This window comes from Rhinoraja longicauda, chromosome 33, assembly GCF_053455715.1.
Source record: "Rhinoraja longicauda isolate Sanriku21f chromosome 33, sRhiLon1.1, whole genome shotgun sequence".
In the NCBI taxonomy this organism is placed as follows: domain Eukaryota; kingdom Metazoa; phylum Chordata; class Chondrichthyes; order Rajiformes; family Arhynchobatidae; genus Rhinoraja; species Rhinoraja longicauda.
In genome coordinates this window covers 20,099,519-20,120,428 of record NC_135985.1, presented here as the reverse complement: position 1 = coordinate 20,120,428, position 20,910 = coordinate 20,099,519, and the positions used below count along the sequence as shown (strand labels likewise).

General features: G+C 45.1%; 1 protein-coding gene across 1 annotated transcript in view; it reads right to left on the bottom strand.

Annotated features, from left to right (window-relative positions):
* Window positions 1-884: 884 nt before the first annotated feature.
* The window catches only part of LOC144609151 (kelch-like protein 25), a 36,097-nt gene continuing 16,071 nt past the window's right edge, over window positions 885-20,910 (bottom strand). The window contains exons 2-4 of the mRNA XM_078427574.1: window positions 18,202-20,070; window positions 14,214-14,261; window positions 885-1,387 (exon numbers count right to left, since the gene is read on the bottom strand). Coding sequence (XP_078283700.1) covers window positions 18,210-20,036 — 1,827 coding nt within the window. The 5' untranslated portion in view covers window positions 20,037-20,070 and the 3' untranslated portion in view covers window positions 885-1,387; window positions 14,214-14,261; window positions 18,202-18,209. The remainder of the gene's footprint in view (window positions 1,388-14,213; window positions 14,262-18,201; window positions 20,071-20,910) is intronic.

Sequence of the window (20,910 nt, the reverse complement as noted above, 5' to 3'; positions counted from 1 at the left end):
AAAATCTAATTCAATATCCAATATTAAGCTCTTTTCCAGCGAATACAGGACCTCTGCAACAAGTTGTTTGATTGTATGGTACTGCCAATGCACTGGATTCCTTCAACAGAGATCAATGACTGTGCCAGGCTGGGGCAGCGATCACCTCAAACAAGGGGGAGGTGGTGCATAACATTAAGCTTAGCCAGTGAGTCTTCAGTGAGTGCACAGTCAAATGCCCAGACTTTACACATGTTCTTTCCCTAACCCCTACCTTCTACCAAGAATAGAACTGTCATTGTACCTTTGGCACTCCCATGGGATTACATGGCCTTAAGTAGGTGGTAAATTTGCAAGTGTGGTGCACAGATTAGTGCTGTGGGGCAGATTGGGTGGAGCGGATAATCATTCTTTTCTTCATAGTTTATAAAAGAAATACAAATACGCAGATTCACAAAGAGGTTGCACCATGGAAGGTGCATTGAGTCAGCGCTATGCAACAGAAATCCATTTAATAGTGCAGTCAAAATCTTGGAATAGAACCTCATTAGTCAGGTACAGGGCTAAACCTCAGTGCCCACTCCCAGACCAAGGGCTCCTATCTAGTGAGGTGCTGATCTAAGAATTGCACTGAGTGAACACGCATTTAAGTTGTTCATTTATTGATCGTCTGGTAATATTATATAAAGTAACCCTAGACATCTTCATTTTCCCTTTTCAAGCCTTGAAAGAGAAAAACACAAAGTGCTGGAGTAACTTAGTGGCTCCGGCAGCATCTGTGGAGAGAATGGACAGTTGACATGTCGGATTGGGACCCTTTAAACTACTTGGGTATGAAAGAATTTAATAATGCAGACACAGAAATGGAAATCAGAAACATTTTTATTCAAAAATTCAACTGCTCGTCTATTTCCAACATATTAACTAACAATGTTTCATAAAAGTTGTGCACAATTCTTTTCCTGAAATAGTTAAAGTAACTTGCCATGCTATCTGTTGGAGACATATCGTTCTTTTCCGTATTTAAAAAAATACAAAAATTTAGTCGTTTCTTTAAAAAGAGGGCTCAGTGCAAACGAACAGTAGTTTCAGGAAGAAACCGTGCTGCTTTATCTGTAACCAGTATCACAGAAGTCTCGGAGAAATCTTACACCATCGCCCGTCGTTGGTGCTGTGCCAAGTTCTAAGGTTTCACTCCAATCATCACACTTCACCCAGTTTCTCTCTCCTCTTCATTATCTTCATCTTTTCCCACACGCTTAAAGTCACATCCGTCTAAGTCCCGATTAAAATGACAACGATGATCAACAGCCAAGCCTGACAGTTTTTGCAGCTTCTTGCTCTGTTGGTTTTGTGGGCGTCCAAGATCTTGGGAGGGACAGGTGCCAACAGCTTGACGTGAAGCTTCCTGCAGAACAAAAGGACTACTTTGTAAAATGTGATTATAAGCATATCACTTGATTTGTGGCAAGAGTGAAACAAAGAGCTTTGTTTTAAAAATCAAAAGTTCAGTATTGTCATAAGTATTCAGTATACCCACCACTGCGTTCAAACCGTTTAAAAACACTTGCTAATCAGATATGATTTGAGGATTCATGGGGGTCATTTAGGAACAGGAGTGAGGGGGTATGGGGAGAAGGCAGGAACGGGGTACTGATTGAGAGTGATCAGCCATGATCGCATTGAATGGCGGTGCTGGCTCGAAGGGCTGAATGGCCTACTCCTGCACCTATTGTCTATTGTCTATTGTCTATTGCCTTCACTTTAATGCCTAGTGTCAGATGGGGGTGGGGGAATGCAACATATGTGGGATTCGTCTCACACATTGGTGCTGTGGTGTCCTGTTTCTAATATAGAGCAAGCATTTTTTGATTTACCTTTTATGATAAAAATAACTAAAGGAAGCAAACGGTGCCAGGGTTTGTGGAAGAAATGGAATCGACTAGAAAGGTAAAGTGCAGCAGCACACAATGCACATAGTTCCCCTGGACTTGTATAGGCCAGTGCCTTTCACTTTTTACAGATGATGCAATATTACACAAAGTGCTTCAGGTACAATAGCTAACCAAACATTTTTACTTTACTATTCAGTAAGAGCGAAAAGGTGATAAACATTTAATAAAAAAGTACATATCTATTCAACGCTAAGTTTTCACAATTCACTTTAGCGACATTTGGTTCATTAAAAATATCCATAACCGCTGTGATTTATTCATTTCTTCACCATCATCTTCCTTGTTCCTGGAGAAATCAACTCAGTGGGTGTGGGAAGGAACTGCAGATGCTGGTTTAAACAGTAGACACAAAAAGCTGGAGTAATTCAGCGGGCAGGACAGCATCTCTGGAGTAAAAGGAATAGGTGATGTTTTGGTTTGTATGACTAATGTCAGACATTTGAAAATTGAACTTTCTGATCCCTTACGGAAGGATAAAGTAGCACTGGAGGAAGCCCAGAGGAGACGCACCAGGCTAATTCCTGGGAAGAGGGGGTTGTCTGATCAAGATAGGCTTGTTAGTCCTTGTATTCCATTTGGTTGAATAGCAGCACCCTGTAAAATTCTAAAAGAGCCTGATAGGGTAAAGGTTAAAATCTTTTCTTTAACGGGAGAAACACAAGAGAATGTAGCTGCAAAATAAAGGGCCAATTAAAAAACTTTGACAAGTGGAAATTTCTTCTGAGGATGGTGAATCTCTGGAGTTTTTTTGCCTAAAAGTTGTGGAGTCTAGATCATTTAAAGTGGAGAAAAATATTTTTAAGTTCAAAATGTTTGAATGGTTCTAAAGAAATAGCGCAAAAGGCCAGCATAGATCAGCCATGGTCTTACTGAATGGCTTGAGTGGCCAAACTGCTCCTGTTTTCTGAACAGTAGCCATTTTCTCCCTTTCTTTTGCTGAAGGCTAACGGAACTGTGACTTTAGAAAGACCTTGCACATATTAACAAAGGAGTTTCTAAAATATATCAATGCCTTAATATGTCTCTATATTCATATAGATTACCTGACAGAAGTTCATTAACAAAAAACACTTGCCAAAAGACACAGCAGCTGATTTGACCATGTTCCTTTGATTGCTGTTCAACAACCTGTCCCTGTGGGGCATACATGACGGGCTCTGGTTTAGCTCCAATGCCTGTCAACATTAATCTATCTACTAATAAGAAGCTCAAGTAAAAGAAACCAGATAAAAACCCAAACGTTCTGGGCACCCAAAAAAATCTTCTGATTTCACCTATCTCCACATAAAACCAAGGTTTTCAAAGCAGGAGTTATATGTGTCTAGGAAAAGGCAGGTAAATCCAAGTACTTTCCTGGGAGGAAGTTGCTACATTCACACGTCAGAGATGGTTCAGGAAGAAAGAAAATGGAAAGACAATCAGAATAAAAAGTAAAAGGATCATTAAAAGCAAGCCTGTCCTGAAAATTGTATCCTCTCGATTCTAGTTTTTCAGATTGGACAACCTTTTTTTTCCCCAAGAATTAGCCTGGTGAATCTCCTTTGGACTCCCTGCATTTGCTCTTTCTCAAGGATTTCTATACCCTTTTAGTAACAGTGGTCAGACACTGAATGGTGCTCATGCATAATAGAACTGGATCTGACTAAGTTTTGCTGTTGGCAAAGTAAAGCACAGGCAAATTACCAGTGTCGTCATTGGGGTTTTTACGTTTTGGGTCTGAACTACTCTCCAGGCTCTCTTTGTGATCTCCAAGGACTGCTGAGTTTTAAAATCAGAGGGAATTAAGAAATCTTAACATACTTCAGTAAAGTAAATTAGTCCATGCCTCTGTGTACATGTATGGCAACATTGCCTTGAAGGAAAAATCACAACATGTTTCCTCTCATATTATAGCCTAGTCCTGCAAATTCCATAGTCAATAAAAGTCTACAACTGACTAATCAGCAGCAGAAAAATCATAGGAGACACAAGAGACTGCAGATTTCAAAATCTGATGCAACAGACAAACTATGGGAGGAACCTGGCAGGTTGAGGGGAATGTAGGGGTTGACATTGAGTTGGCCCTGCATCAGGAAGAGTAGAGGGGGGATAACTAGTGTGGAGGAGAGGGAGTGAGGTCAGATGGTGACCTCCAGGTGATTGGTAGACAAAGGAGGGATGAGGGACAATGGGCAGATGGAGCTAGGCAGGGATGTGCTAGATTGGGAATGATAGACAAAGGCAGTGAGGAAAAGAAAACAGATGGAGCCAGGTAGATTGGGGGGGGGGGGGGGGGGTGAAAAGCTGGAATAAAGGCTACCAGTGCTGGAATCTGATGGATAAGGAAGGTGATAACAGAAACCACCTGGGGAGAGGGGAGGAGCAGATGGAACCAAAACTAGGTGGGAGCCAGTTGGTAGAATGGGGTGGGTAGTAGGTGGTTAGAACCATATGGGGGGCTCATGTTGTCGACCTCCCCGTGGTGAGCCCTGTCAACTGACCACAGTCAGGCGAACGACAACAAACAGAGGAAGCAGAAGCAGCTTCAAAACTTCTGTTGCCTCAAACGCAAGAAGAAGAAGAACCATGTGGGTAGGAGGAGAACAAAAAATGGATGATAAGGAAGGGGGTGAGGGGCTGGGTGGAAGCAAACACACAAGAACATAGAATATAGAACGGTACAGCACACAACAGGCCCTTCGGACCACAATGTCCATGCATTTGATCATGATGCCAAATTAAAATAATCTCCTCTGCCTACATTTGATCCATATCCATCTATTCCTTAATTAAACATGCACCTATTCAAAAGCCTCTTAAACACAACCATCACATCTATCTCCACCACCACCCCGGCACCATGTTCTCACCACCCTCTGTGTAAAAACAAACTTGCCCTGCACACCTCCTCTAAACTTTTCTCCTCTCACCTTGTCTTCCTATCTATGCCTCAATTTTATAGACTTCTAACAGCTCTCTTCTCAAGCCACCGACACTCCAGAGAAACCAATCCAAGTTTGTCCTACCTCTCTGTATGGCTAATACCCTCTAAACATGGCAGCATTCTGGTAAACCCCTTCTGCACCTTGTCAAAAGCCTTCAAATCCTTCGCGTAATGGGACAACCAGAACTGCACACAACATCGCAAACGTAGTCAAATCAAAGCCCTATAAAGCTGCATCATGACTTCTTGACTCTTTTACTCAATTCCTCGACAGATGAAGGCAAGCATACCATATGCCTTCATCAGTTGTGGAATTGAGTATAAGAGTCAAGAAGTCATGATGCAGCTTTATAGGACTTTGATTTGACTACGTTTGCAATGTTGTACCAGAAAGCAGGAACGGGGTATTGATTTTGGATGATCAGCCATGATCATATTGAATGGCGGTACTGGCTTGAAGGGCCAAATGGCCTACTCCTGCACCTATTTTCTGTATCTAATCTGTGGGTCCTTGTTGAGTCATATTTATTACCAATGTCAGTACAAATGTCTGCAGTGGGGGGTTTCTCCACCTTGACAACACTTCCTGACACAGAAATACTTGACGCTACAATAGTGAGATCACCCTGAGATGGTCCACATCCCCTGTGCCAGAGCGAGGCCACATGCAAACTGGAGGAACAGTACCTCTTATTCTGTATAACACGATATGACATTGAATTCTCCAATTTTAGGTCATTACTAAAACCCCCCTTTCTTTTCCCCTCTCTCCCCACCTGGGCTCACACTTATTTTTCCCCTCCCCTTCCACTAGCTTAACAATTCCCAACTCTTCAATCCTTTTGTCTGACACCTTCTGCCTATTTATCTCTGCCCTTTTGTCCAACCATCTGTCCAAAAAAACCTCACCTGTATTCATCTATTACCTACCAGTCTTTGTCCTGCCCCTCCTGTCTTCCAGCTTTCTCCCTCCCACCCCTGCCACAATCAGTTTGACCCAAAACATCACCTTTCCATATTCACCAAAGATGCTTCCTGACCTGCTGAGCTACTCTAGCACTGTCTTTTATTAGAAGCGAACATCTGCAGTTCCTTGTGTCTACATTCAAAGTGCTTATGTTTTGTTTAGAGTAATCTGATTTCAACATACATCATGCTCTGGTGTACCAATTAACTCAAATAAATGTACATACATTACTGTCCAGACAATTCAGTCTACTTAGCATAAGCTTAACACAGTGCTTTCAGGATAAAAATTCAACAACTCATGTACAATAACAGATATAAGAAAATAACTGCAGATGCTGGTACAAATCGATTTATTCACAAAATGCTGGAGTAACTCAGCAGGTCAGGCAGCATCTCGGGAGAGAAGGAATGGGTGACGTTTCGGGTCGAGACCCTTCTTCAGACTGATGTCGCGGGTGGGACAAAGGAAGGATATAGGTGGAGACAGGAAGATAGAGGGAGATCTGGGAAGGAGGAGGGGAAGGGAGGGACAGAGGAGCTATCTGAAGTTGGAGAAGTCGACGTTCATACCACCGGGCCGCAAACTGCCCAGGCGAAATATGAGGTGCTGCTCCTCCAATTTCCGGCGGGCCTCACTATGGCACTGGAGGAGGCCCATGACAGAGAGGTCAGACTGGGAATGGGAGGGGGAGTTAAAGTGCTGGGCACAGATAGCATATTTACCTCAGTTCATGTGCCAAATCATTGGCAAATTGTTCTCTCAGATTTTCCTACTAAGTCTTTCACTTCAGCTTTCATTCCTGACGTACAATAATTCACAAGCCCTCTTCAAGACAACATTCTGCCCTTAATGTAATCCATCCCATTAGCCATGCAGTGGAGCTATCAAGCACGACTGCTATGTCTCTTCATGTAAAACAAATTGCTTTGTATTTGTGCAGGAAGGAACTGCAAATGCTAGTTTTAACAGAAGGTAGGCACAAAAAACTGGAGTAACTCAGCGGGACAGGCAGAATTTCTGGAGAGAAGGAATGGGTGACGTTTTGGGTCGAGACCCTTCTTCAGACTTCAGGCTCAACCCAAAACCTCACCCATTCCTTCTCTCCAGAGATGCTGCCTGTCCTGCTGAGTTACTCCTGCTTTTTGTGTCTATCTTCTGCTTTGTATCATATCATCATATCATATATATACAGCCGGAAACAGGCCTTTTCGGCCCACCAAGTCCGTGCCGCCCAGCGATCCCCGTACATTAACACTATCCTACACCCACTAGGGACAATTTTTACCTTTACCCAGCCAATTAACCTACATACCTGTACGTCTTTGGAGTGTGGGAGGAAACCGAAGATCTCAGAGAAAACCCACGCAGGTCACGGGGGGAACGTACAAACTCCTTACAGTGCAGCACCCGTAGTCAGGATCGAACCTGAGTCTCCGGCGCTGCATTCACTGTAAAGCAGCAACTCTACCGCTGCGCTACCGTACTTTCAATTCGTAGGATTTTTCATTTTCACCTCACATCTGTGCAGTGGTACTGTAGTGCGATGGTTGTACATTGTTATTTAAGTTTGTTAGTAAACATGTTAGGGTGAATATTAAATATTTTATTACAAACTACCCAAAACTGTTTCTCTTATCTTCCCGTCTGTACGGCACGGTAGCGCAGCGGTAGAGTTGCTGCTTTACAGCGAATGCAGCGCCGGAGACTCAGGTTCGATCCTGACTACGGGTGCTGCACTGTAAGGAGTTTGTACGTTCTCCCCGTGACCTGCGTGGGTTTTCTCCGAGATCTTCGGTTTCCTCCCACACTCCAAAGACGTACAGGTATGTAGGTTAATTGGCTGGGTAGATGTAAAAAAAAAAATTGTCCCTAGTGGGTGTAGGATAGTGTTAATGTACGGGGATCACTGGGCGGCACGGACTTGGAGGGCCGAAAAGGCCTGTTTCCGGCTGTATATATATGATATGATATGATATGATATACTAGCAGAATTCTATATTGAATGATTGGCCTCCTCCACTCTGTTCACTTACTACATTTCCCCTCTACCTGGATTCAATATCATATCATATCATATATATACAGCGCGGAAACAGGCCTTTTCGGCCCACCAAGTCCGCGCCGCCCAGCGATCCCCGCACACTAACACTATCCTACACCCACTAGGGACAATTTTTTACATTTACATTTACATTTACATTTACCCAGTCAATTAACCTTTGTACGTCTTTGGAGTGTGGGAGGAAACCGAAGATCTCGGAGAAAACCCACGTGAACTTTATACTGCCATTTGCTCTCCGAGACATCTTGGGGCAAGATGGACCTCGTGGAGTTCTACTTAAATTCTGGAGAACTTCTCACCATGACCAGGAATTCCAGAGAGATAAAACACAAATCAATTTGCACAACATGAATTAGTTCAAAACAGACATCATGTACCAACGTTTTCCACCCAACCCAACCCAATAGAGCAATGAAATAGTAATAGAAATTAAATGTTGTTAGAAGTATAGAAAACAGGTGCAGGAGTAGGCCATTCAGCCCTTCGAGTCAGCACCGCCATTCAATATGATCATGGTTGATCATCCAGAATCAGTACCCCATCACGGCTTTCTCCCCATATCCCATGATTCCGTTAGCCGCAAGAGCTATATCCAACTCTCTCTTGAATACATCCAATGAATTGTCCTCCACTGCCTTCTGTGGCGGAGAATTCCACAGATTCACAACTCTCTGGGTGAAAAAGTTTTTTCTCATCTCAGTGGCCTTATTCTTAAACTGTGACCCCCCTTGTTCTGGACTCCCCCAACTTCGGGACCATTTTTCCTGCATCGAACTTGTCCAATGCCCTAAGAATTTTATATGTTTCTACAAGATCCCTTCTCATCCTTTTAAATTCCAGTCGATCCATTCTTTCATCATATGTCAGTCCCGCCATCCGGGGAATTAACCTGGTGAACCTCAGCTGCACTCCCCAATAGTAGGAATCTCCTTCCTCAAACTAGGAGAGCAAAACTGCACACAATACTCCAGGTGCAATCTCACCAGGTACAACTGCAGTAGGACCTCCTTGCTCCTATACTCAAATCCTCTCACTATGAAACATAGAAAATAGGTGCAGGAGTTGGCCATTCGAGCCAGCACCGCCATTCAATATGATCATGGCTGATCATCCAAAATCAGTACCCCGTTCTGGCTTTTTCCCCATATTCCTTGATTCCCTTAGCCCTAAGAGCTGAATCTAAATCTAACTAAAATGAAGGCCAACATGCCATTTGCTTTCTTCACTGCCTGCTGTTAGGCAGAGAATATTTCCTGGTACATAGGAGAACCATTTACAAGCTTGTTGGTTATTTGCTGTCCCATAATACTTTTAACAGTTTAAATCAGAATTTTATGTGCCTCCCAATAAATAAATTGTAATATGGAGTCAGTATAACGGTCTCATTTAACATAGAAGACAGTAAGGGTTCTCTTGTGTAAAGAGGTCTGACCTTGATACTACTTCCCAGTTAGTGAAATGAGAAAATGCCAAAGCTCCACCCTGTCTAAATCAGTCATTCTTTAAAAAGGTAGTTAGGAGATTTCATTGCATCTCTCAGGATATTATCTTTCACCTTGCTTAGGATTCAAACAATGCCGCTTCCGTTTCTCTTTGGAAAGTGAGAGAACAGATGACAAAAAGTAACAAAGGAGCCTTTTCAGCAAAACGGGAGGTTACCTGAATGGCATTGTTAACAGAACCAGAGTAAACGTTGCTAGCTTAACAACACAAACATAGCAGCATCACAGCGCAAGGATTGTGCAAGATCGCCTCAATGGGAGTTTTGTGAAACTAGGTGATAAATTGGTTTACATTTTAGCATAGCATGGCAACAGTCATAACTTTGAAGATGATGGAATTAAAAAGCAACACAATTAAGGCTGACAATCCATAGAAAGTATACTGTCGACTTGCATCACAGCTTGGTTTGGAAACAGCTCTACCCAAGACCACAAGAAATTGCAGAGTTGTGATGTAGCCTAGACAATCACACAGACCAGATTCCCCACTGTTTAGTTTAGAGATTTAGTTTAGAGATTCAGCACCGAAGCAGGCCCTTTCGGCCCACCGGGTCCGCGCTAACCAGCGATCCCTGCACATTAACACTATCCTACACACACATTAACACAATCCTATACCCACTAGGGACAATTTTTACATTTACCAAGTCAATTTACCTACAAACCTGTACATCCTTGGAGTGTGGGAAGAAACCGAAGATCTCGGAGAAAACCCACGCAGGTCACGGGGAGAACGTACAAACTCCGTACAGACAGCAACCGTAGTCGGGATCGAACCGGGTCTCCGGCGCTGCATTCACTGTAAGGATAGAGTTCCAAATCTCCAACCTACCTCATTGCAGACATTGGACTTTTTCTCTGGAACTGTTATGCTACAACGCTGTGAACTATATTCTGCACTCTATCTTTCACCACACTCTACCCATTGTGCAGGAAAGAACTGCAGATGCTGGTTTAAATCGAAGGTAGACACAAAATGCTAGAGTGATGCTGAGTGCTGAGTAATGCTCAGCGGGACAGGCAGCATCTCTGGAGAGAAGGAATGGGTGGCATTTCAGGTCGAGACCCTTCTTCAGACTGATGTCAGGGGAGTGGGTCGGACAGAGATAGAATGTAGTCGGAGACAGTTAGATTGGTGGGAGAACTGGGAAGGGGGAGGGGATGGAGAGGGAAAGCAAGGGCTATTTGAAGTTAGAGAAGTCAATATTCATACCGCTGGGGTGTAAGCTACCCAAACGAAATAGGAGGTGCTGTTCCTCCAATTTGCGCTGGGCCTCACTCTGACAATGGAGGAGGCCCAGGACAGAAAGGTCAGATTGGGAATGGGAGGGGGAGTTAAAGTGCTGAGCAACCGGGAGATCAGGTAGGCGGACTGAGCAGAGGTATTCAGCGAATCATTTATACAGCGCGGAAATAAGGCCTTCGGTCCACCGAGACCACGCCGACCAGCGATCCCCGCATATTGATACTATCTTACACACACACGAGGAACAATTTACATTTATACAAAGCTAATTGACCATAGCAACCGCGCCAACAGTCTGTCTGTTTTTTGTTGTTGTCCTTTTTGTTATTTTTAGTGTGTTTAAAAAGTATGTGTTAATGTTCTCTGGTTTGTTTTATGTGGGCGGGGGGGCAGGGGAAACTTTTTTTCAAACTTTTACCTTGCCGGAGATGTGATTGGCGTCCGGATCGTATCGCCGGTCGCTCTGTGACCAACATCATGGAGCTGGTGGCCTTGCTCGGGACTGACTTTGAGCCGAACCACGGGGCTGTGGACTTACCATCAGAGTGTGCGATTCCTTGCCTGGGATCGACAAAGCCTGCGGACTTCAACATCGAGGAGCTCGCAGTCTCGGGTAGAGACCGATGTCTGGAAGCTTCAAAGAACGCGGAAGGTTTGACCAGCCCCGACCCGGGTCAGATCGCCCAGTGGGGGAGCTGAGATTCACCCCTGATGCAGGAGCTTGATCGCCCCGTTACGGAGGACCTGACCGCCGGCTACGGGAGTAAGATCGCCCCGTCAACGGAAGGCTCGATGCCCCCCCGAGGACAAAGAAGGGAAGAGATTGAACTTATTTCGTCTTCCATCACAGTGAGGAATGTGGAGGAGTCACTGTGGTGGATGTTCATGTTCAAATGTATTTTGTGTGCTCTGTTGCTTTTTATTGGTATGAAATTCCTCATATGTTGCAAAACATGCTTGGCTAATAAACTATAATTATGATGATTATGATTCCTGTACATCTTTGGAGTGTGGGAGGAAACCAAAGATCTGGGACAAGGGTGGCAGGGGTGGGGCAGCGGTACACTTGGTTTTTTTTTTTTGTGGTTTTTTTAATTTTAATATTTTATTTAAGTTTTAATAGAACTCATACATTTTAAATTTCATAATAAACAATAATAACTACATTATACATTCGATTATACACGTATTGTTCTGTATTTTCTCCCCTCCCCCTCCCCCCCCTTCCCCCCACCCCCCAGTTAAAAAGAAGGAAAAAGAAAAAGCAAAAGAAAGAGAGAAAGAGAGGAACCTGGAGTCCCGAGGGAGTCACTTCCGAGTACTTTCTTATTAAATTCTTATTAAAGGTAACAAAACAATCCTGAATTTAAATATTTCCAATTCTTAATCCTAGCTTTAAAACGAATGGGTTCCACACCTTCAAGAAGAAGTCATATCTATTTCTCAGATTATACGTTGCTTTTTCTAATGGGATACAACTACGCATTTCTGCATACCATCTTTCAAATCTTATTTCATTTTGATCTTTCCAAGTGACCGCTACACATTTTTTTGCTACTGCTATTGATATTTTGAGAAATCTTGTTGCCTTATAGCGAATGCAGCGCCGGAGACCCGGGTTCGATCTCGACTACGGGTGCTGTCTGTACGGAGTTTGTACGTTCTCCCCGTGACCTGCGTGGGTTTTCTCTGAGATCTTGTTTCCTCCCACACTCCAAAGACGTACTGGTGTGTAGGTTAATTGGCATGGCAAATGTTTTTTTTTAAAATTGGCCCTAGTGGGTATAGGATAGTGTTAGTGTGTGGGGATTGCTGGTCGTGGCAGACCCGGTGGGCCGAAAGGGTTTGTTTCCGCGCTGTATTTCTAAACTAAACTTCTAAACAAAACCTACACGATCACAGGGAACATATACAAACTCCTCACAGACAGCACCAGCAGTCAGGATCGAACCCGGATCTCGTAAAACAGCAGCTCCACCACTGTGCCACCCTATCTCTTATGAATTCTTTTTATTAATTCCATAAACTCCTCCACTACCTAAGTTTTTGCATGGTCCTCCATCTCTCCCCTATGTACTGTGTTTTTGTTTATCTTCTGCCTTTCGTAAAATACCACGGGATTATTTGGTATTTTATACAAAAAATGCAGCTAGATAAATATAAATGGTTATGAAAGCACAGTCTACTGATGTCATTGTAGCCATTTACTTAAACTAAACCCACAAATGCATTAGCCATGCTTATCTATAGAACAGAACTCGTACCAAGACTACAAAATTAGTCTAGATATAAAGTCAGTTGCAAACTAATATGAGGCACTTTGTGAATTTTCGTGGTTTTGAGACAATAAACAATTGTTTTTCATTCCCTTTTGAAACTTGAGGCTAATCTAATTAGCTAGTCATTTCTTATAATAGACAGAGTACTGCCCTTTGAGTTTTTAGTAGGCCGAACAAATGCCAGAGGCATTGTTCTGTTAGGTTTCTAACTATAAATTCTACCATACATACAAGACAGTTAATTAAAATATTATACTCTCAAGTTTCATGTTTGGTACCAGCACATAATATAGTTTATCTCATTAGTTTTAAATATGTAAAAAGCTGACTGCATGTCATTAACCCCTCTTCAATTTAAAATGCTAATGGACACAAGCTTAGAGCCACAAATTTGGAGTCAAGCCGTTTTCTGTGTATATTAGATCCCAATAAGCAAATTCAATTCCCTTCTGGACTGTTTATTACCAGAATGAATTGCTCATCTTGCTCCACATTCACTAGAATTCCTTTGATAATTCAGTTGTGACCACTACTCATGTGCCAGCCATTCCACAATTCTCTGATAGATCCAGCATCATTCTCCAACACCTGCACATAAAACATTTTTTAACAGTAGGAACAGAACAGTGAAGGGAACCGTGGCTAATTTTGAGCCCTTCCAAACCAAGGAACATTAGTTCCATCAGTATAACTGACATTACTGCACAAAAAGAAAACATAATGAGCCTCTAGAGTATGAAATTAGTTAATAAACTTGAGGGGGAGAGAGAGATCTTCAGACTGATGTCAGGGGAGCGGGAGGTGTTAACTATCACATAGATAAGCAAGTGTATAGGTAAGGAAGTGTCAGGTGTGAAAACAGGACAAAGGGAATGGAAAATCAAAGGAAATGAAGAATCAGTGTTGGCTGGAAGAAGGTAACAAAGCTAACAGAGATAAAATGTAGTCAGAGACAGTGAGACTGGTCAGAGAACTGCGAATGGCGAGGCAGTGGAGAGAGAGGAAAAGCAAGGGTTACTTGAAGACAATGTTCATACCGCTGGGGTGTAAGTTCCCCAAGCAAAATATGAGGTGCTGTTCCTCCAATTACAGCTCCAGATCTCCATGGCTCCACCACAAACCAGTCAGTGCTTCAATCACTGATCATTGGGGAGAGAAAAATATATTCACAATTAACTGGAGGAAGACCAAAAGAACCAGGCAAGGTTGTCGTCATGTCTTGTGCCAGTTTCTCACGTATTATTCTCTTTGGAGCAGAAAATGGGATATTTACTGTATAAACGATTGGAATACTCACATGATTGCTTGGCCCATTCTAAATTGTTGTTGGGGTGTCTAGTGGAACCTGAAAGAGGAAATGCCAGATTTTGGCTGAGAATATAGCACATTAAGAAACAGAAGCCATTACAAAGATAAGAAAAATAAATTAATCCAACACAATAAGAAGGGGCTCGACTCAAAACATCACCCATTCCTTCTCTCCAGAGATGTTGCCTGTCCTGTTGAGATACTCCAGCATTTTGTCTACCTTCGATTTAAACCAGCATCTGCAGTTTTTTCCCTACACAATAATAGTTTAAAAGGCCTCTAATCTGCCAAGGGATCAAAGAAGAGTTTAACATTCTTCATTGCATTTTAAAGAGGATGGATAAACCTGATCTGAGACATTTGCTGTCAATACTTGAAGCTCGTACTTCATGTAGAAAAACATTAACATAACTATTCTCTTTGCAGATGTTCTCCAGTGTTGAGCTTTCATACACTTTAGCCAATATTTCAAGTTTATGACTTGTTAAAGTAATATGTATGCAAACACTAAACTTTTAGCTCAAGAACAGTGTAGTTGTGATATTTTTCCAAAAAGATTCATGTCACTGGTATGTATATCCAGGATCTATTTCCCAACAGACAATTAGCAATACCTACATATTTTTCTTAGTTTCAAAGTTATTTTTCACAAATATTGTAGTAGAGCTCAGAGCATATATCATGATTTTTCTTCACATAAAGTTAGAAACAAACTCTGCTGCTAAAGTCCTCTTAAATATTAACAATGGAAAATATCTGGAAAAGGAAGATGTAATGGAATTGTGGAAATAGCAATCTAAGCTGTATAAGGAAGCCTGTCAGTCAGGGAAAGTTTGATGGATTGATATTTGTGATTAACCAAACTATGCAAAGCTACATGCTTGAGCATCCAATTATTTATTTATTGAGGTGTCCTATAAGTACAGTTCAGAGACAAAAAACGCAGGTTGCCAGCTCGGAGTTCTGGTCACGTCCACCCCCCACGACCGCAATAGTTGCTGCAAATCTGTCTGGAGTTGGCACAATTCCTTCTGACCCTGCCTTGCTCTCTGGACAGCTTTGAGGATGAAAAACCTCAATGTTCTCCTTGGATGCTATCCACCAGTGTATTGGGGAGTCAAGGAGGGGTTTCATGGTTCTCCAACCTCTGTAGTCCCTCTTTAGTTCCTCAATGTTATCTGGGGTACATTTAACTTCCGTGTACCCCTGCCTGCCTTCTGGTCCTCACGTAATGCTAGACTTATTTGTTGGGTGGACAAAACAAATTCAGTCTCGAGAATGGTGAGACAATGCATTTGGGGAGGTACAATAAGAACACAACGATACCTTGAAGGGGTGGTGGGGGAAAAGAGAATATCTTTTATGGGTGACATAAAATGTGTTAATGTGGCAGTTTGAAGCAGATTATTTATTTGTCTGAAAACATAAGGAACTGCAGATGCTGGTTTAAAAAAAAAGACAGAGTTTGAGTAACTCAGCAGGTCAGGCAGCCTCTCAATAGACAATAGGTGCAGGAATAGGCCATTTGGCCCTTCAAGCCAGCACCACCATTCAATGTGATCATGGCTGATCATTCTCAATCAGTACCCCGTTCCTGCCTTCCCCCCATACCCCCTGACTCCGCTATCCTTAAGAGCTCTATCTAGCTCTCTCTTGAATCCATTCAGAGAATTGGCCTCCACTGCCTTCTGAGGCAGAGAATTCCACAGATTCACAACTCTCTGACTGAAAAAGTTTTTCCTCATCTTTGTTCTAAAAGGCCTACCCCTTATTCTTAAACTGTGGCCCCTGGTTCTGGACTCCCCCAACATTGGGAACATGTTTCCTGCCTCTAACGTGTCCAACCCCTTAATAATCTTATATGTTTCGATAAGATCCCCTCTCATCCTTCTAAATTCCAGTGTATACAAGCCTAGCCGCTCCAGTCTTTCAACATATGACAGTCCCGCCATTCCGGAAATTAACCTAGTAAACCTACGCTGCACGCCCTCAATAGCAAGAATATCCATCCTCAAATTTGGAGACCAAAACTGCACACAGTACTCTAGGTACGGTCTTTACTAGGGCCCTGTACAACTGCAGAAGGACCTCTTTGCTCCTATACTCAACTCCTCTTGTTATGAAGGCCAACATTCCATTGGCTTTCTTCACTGCCTGCTCTCTGGAGAACATGGATAGGTGACGATTCAGCTCAGTACCCCTCTTCAGAAATGTCACCTATCCATGTTCCCCAGAGATGCTGCATGACTCGCTGAGTTACTCCAGCACTGTGCGTTTCTTTGTCTGTGTGTAGTTAACAGCAGGGCTCCCTGGAGGCCACACCATACTAATGGGGAGAGAAAAGCTGAGCCAAAAATCACAGGCAGATGACTGGCAAAAATGAACAATGCTGATACAGTCAGAAAGATTCCCCAAATGCATTACCTCACAATTACAAGGATAGTTTTCTTGTCATCTGCAAGTTTTTTTTTGTTGTGCTTTTGTTTTAAGTGTAATCATTGTGTGCCATAAACAGCAATATCCTGATTACTGGGTTTTTTGGAACGTGTTGCAAAAACATCCCAGAGCCAGACATTGATGATAGGGCTGTGCCCTAGGCTTAGATTTTAACAACATCTTCCATCTACACAGCACTTAGAAATCTGCTGAGATGCTTCACATGAATGTTTTTTAAAGTGCCATGCTCTGATAGAAGATGCAATGTTGTTCCTCAAGCTTGCATTGGGCCTCATTGCAAAAGTGCAGAAGTCTAGTGATAGGTCTGAATGACAGGGGGATAGAGAAATTAAATAGCCAGAGATATTTTCTTTATTTTATTAATCCTCCCCACTTCTTAGCCATTGAAAGCTAACTTATTTCTTTTTTATTTCTCAAGTCAGATAAGGATCTCAACCTCGAGATCTCTCCATAGACACCATTGGACTTACTGCGTGTTTCCAGCATTTCACATTTTTATCCCCAATGTCTCCCCCATCATGATTATAACATATATGTCCTGGAAGCTTCCTTGTCTTTTCAGCATCTGTTTTTTTTTTTAAATTACATTTACTCAAAGATTGAGATTTTTGGGGGGAAAAGAGGATACAGAGGAAGACTTATTTGAGGTATTGAATATTATGGGATGTCTAGGTTGCCTGAGAAAACTATTACTGCTAGAAAGGGGACAATTGTACATAAATTTTGCCAGGACCTTCAAAGATAAAGTTCAAGATAAAGTTCAAATACATCTACATATCAGGGTAGTGTTTGACATGATGCAAGTGACTATACTTCAATATGCCTAGTCCTCCTTGATTGTAGAGTTTGCTGGTATTGGAGAAGTTGAAGAGTTAGCCAAGGAAATACTTAATTCATGTCGAGGTATTTGCAGAGATTAGATTATAGGTCAGGTTAAATGGATTTAACTTTGAACATCTTCTACCCCCTACCTAAACTCTTCATATGTGTAGGAAGGAACTGCAGATAGACACAAAAAACTGGAGTAACTCACAGCGGGTCAACCAGGCAGCATCTCCGGAGAAAAGGAATAGATCACATTTCGGCCGAGTTTCTCCAGTTTTTTGTGTCTATTTTCAGATTAAACCTGACCTGCCTAAACTATTCATAGTTAGTTTCCCTTGATTATACATATGAAAAGTCCAGATATGCAGCTGTATTTCTCCAGCACTCTTGTGCCTTTTGTTAAAACATTGCATTATTCCCTCTGGGTACACAAGAGTTACTCCAGCACTGCTGTGTCTTTTGTTGAAACATAGCACTATTCCCCCTGGGTATACAAGAGTTACTCCAGCACTGTTGTGCCTCATTGCATTATTCCCCCTGGGTACACACGAGTTACTCCAGTACTGCTGTCTTTTGTTATAACATTGCATTATTCCCCCTGGGTACACACGAGTTACTCCAGTACTGCTGTCTTTTGTTATAACATACCATTATTCCCTCTCTGGGTACAGATAATAATCACAGTCCTGACCCACCTGGGCCTCTAGTCGGTGTCGAGCAGGTCGCGGTGCTTCCAGGTGCTGACGAAGGCGGTGGGGATAAGCGAGTAGGGCACGGTGGTGATGCTGCTCCAGGTGTCCGAGGTCGGGTCGTAGCAGTCGAGGCTCTTGCAGCGCTGGGTGCCGAAGTACCCGCCCACCACGTACAGCTTGTTGCCCGAGGCCACGGCATGGCAGCTCATGCGTTTGGCCGACATGTCGCCCAGCCGGCTCCACTCGTTGGTGTCGCAGTCGAATCGGTAGGCCGAGGCGGCCGTGAACTCCGTGTCGCCGCCCATGATGAAGATCTGGCTGCCCAGCACGGCGGCGGCCGCCGTGTAGCGCCAGGCCTGGGGGCAGGCGGCCGCCACGGTCCAGTGGTCGTCGTCTGGATCGTAGCGCTGCACGTTGGGGGCGCGCTCCCGCTCGTGCTCGTGCCCCCGCCGCGGGCCCGCGCCCGCGCCCCCGATGACGAAGAGGCGGCGGCGCGCGCTCACCACTGCCGCGTTGCTGACGCCGTCGTGCAGCGGTGCCACCATGCGCCAGGCGTCGGCCCGCGGCTCGTAGCGCTCGACGGACGGCGATGCCGCCTGCCCGCCGCCGCCATCCCCCGTCGGCACGGCCGACGTGTGGCCGCCCACCACGTACAGCGAGCCCAGCAGCTCGGCCGAGCCGTGGCCGAAGCGCGCCAGCAGCATGGGCGCCGCCCGGGCCCAACCGCCCCCCGCCGCCGTGTCCAACACCCACACGTCACGTGACACGCCGGTCTCCGAGCCCCGCCCCCCGCTGACGTACACCTTGGCCCCCAGCGCGCAGGCGCTGAACTCTTTGCGTGGGCTAGGCAGCGCGGCCCTGGGCACGATGCGCCGCGCGCGCCGCTCCAGCTCGTACACCTTGTCGCACATGAAGGTGCGGCCACCCAGGATCAGCAGCGTGTGTCCGGCCCGCCGAGGCCGGGCGCAGGGGCTGGGAGACGGAGACGACGACGGCAGCAGCTGGCAGCGCCGGGCCTCGGCCACCAGCCGCAGGCTCCGCTCGTCCGCCACCACCAGCCCGTCCCGGGCCACGGTCCGCTCCAGGTAGCCGGCGGGCAGCAGGCCCAGCCGCACGTGACCCAGCAGGCGGGGCAGGCAGTGGCGGCGGGCGTCGGCGTCGTGCCGCACCCACCTCATGAGGGCGCGGTGTACCAGCCGCTCGTCGTCCGCCTCCAGCTCGTCGCAGGCCAGCAGCTCGCCCAGCTTGGCCTCGGGCAGGCCGCAGAAGTCGTCGTCGTCGTTCCCGTCCACGCCGCCGTCGGCGTACGTCTCGAAGTGGGCCAGACACATGCCCCAGGCCTGCTGGTACAGGCAGCGGCACTGGTGCGCGTCCGCCAGCAGCATGAGGCGCAGGCAGTTGTCGGCACTCAGGCTCCGCTCCAAGAAGTCGGCGGCCGCCTGGCGCACGTCGTGCAGCTGCAGCATGTCGCCGGCCTGCAGCAGGGACTCGGCGTTGTCGCCGCTCAGTGCCAGCCGCGACGTGTACGCGTACTCCAGCAGCTGCTCCAGCGCCTCGGGCTGCACACTCTCGCCGAAGTCCACCTCGCCCGCCCTGCTCTCCCGCAGCCCGCTGCTGAACATAGCCTCGAAGTAGCGGCTGCAGGCGGCCAGCACGGCCCGGTGGCACGGGAAGGAGCGGCTGCCCGCCCGCAGGGTGACGTCGGTGAAGAGGCACTGTCTGCGCAGGTTGTCCAGCTGGCTCAGGACGCTCTCCGGGTGCGAGGCTTTTTGGAACAGCGACGTGTTGGTCGGGCCCTGGCTGCGGGACTTGCGGTTCTCATGCTCGCTCACCGACATGGTCGCACCTCACACAATGGCGCACAGGATCACACTGCGGGGCAAAAGACATGGCTTTCAGATTTGGTCCCATTGACTGCCCAGAAACATCCAGCGTAATCTTACAAGATTAGAGCACAGAACATTTGCTAAAGAGCCGAGAAAGCAAAACTCACTTATTTTAGAGGAAAATGCTGGAGTTGGCAGATTAGGTAGCATGTGTGGATATTTCAGGGGACATTTCAGGTCGGGAACCTTCTTTAGACTCGGTTTGGATGATCCACGCCTACTCTAGCATTGTGTGCTGCTCAAGATTTCTACAACAGCAGATCCTTGTGTCTTCCTTGTTTAGAATCACTTAAATAATTGACTAGGAATGTCCACTATGGACATAAATGCTTGGAATGGTTACCAAATAAACTCATTCAATCTGTTTTAAATTTTATTAGCACCTTATGTATCCTAGTATTGGAATCAAAAGATAAATCACACTTTCATGGTCACAGTCTAAGCATCAGTGAAAAGCCACTTAACTCGTTTTAACGCCTTTGTCAACTTAGACAACACATGGGAGGAATATAGTGAAGATTAATAGACAGATGTATTTGAATTGATTGAAAGATACAGCACGACTCTTGTGGATCCCTTTGATGGGGAGGTCAGTACCCGTGATGGATTGGGCAGTGTTCACTTTTTTGCAACCTCCTTCGTTCCTGGCCGTTCGAGTTACCAAACCAGGCCGTTGTCACAGTCTGTCCTGTTCACTCACCTGCCAGCCACGCCCACCACGTTTAGCAAACTCCCCTCACCTGTTCACTCACCTGCTCCAGATCACCAATCAAGCCAGCATATAAACCCTTCCTGCACACACACTCTTTGCCAGATTGTTCTTAGC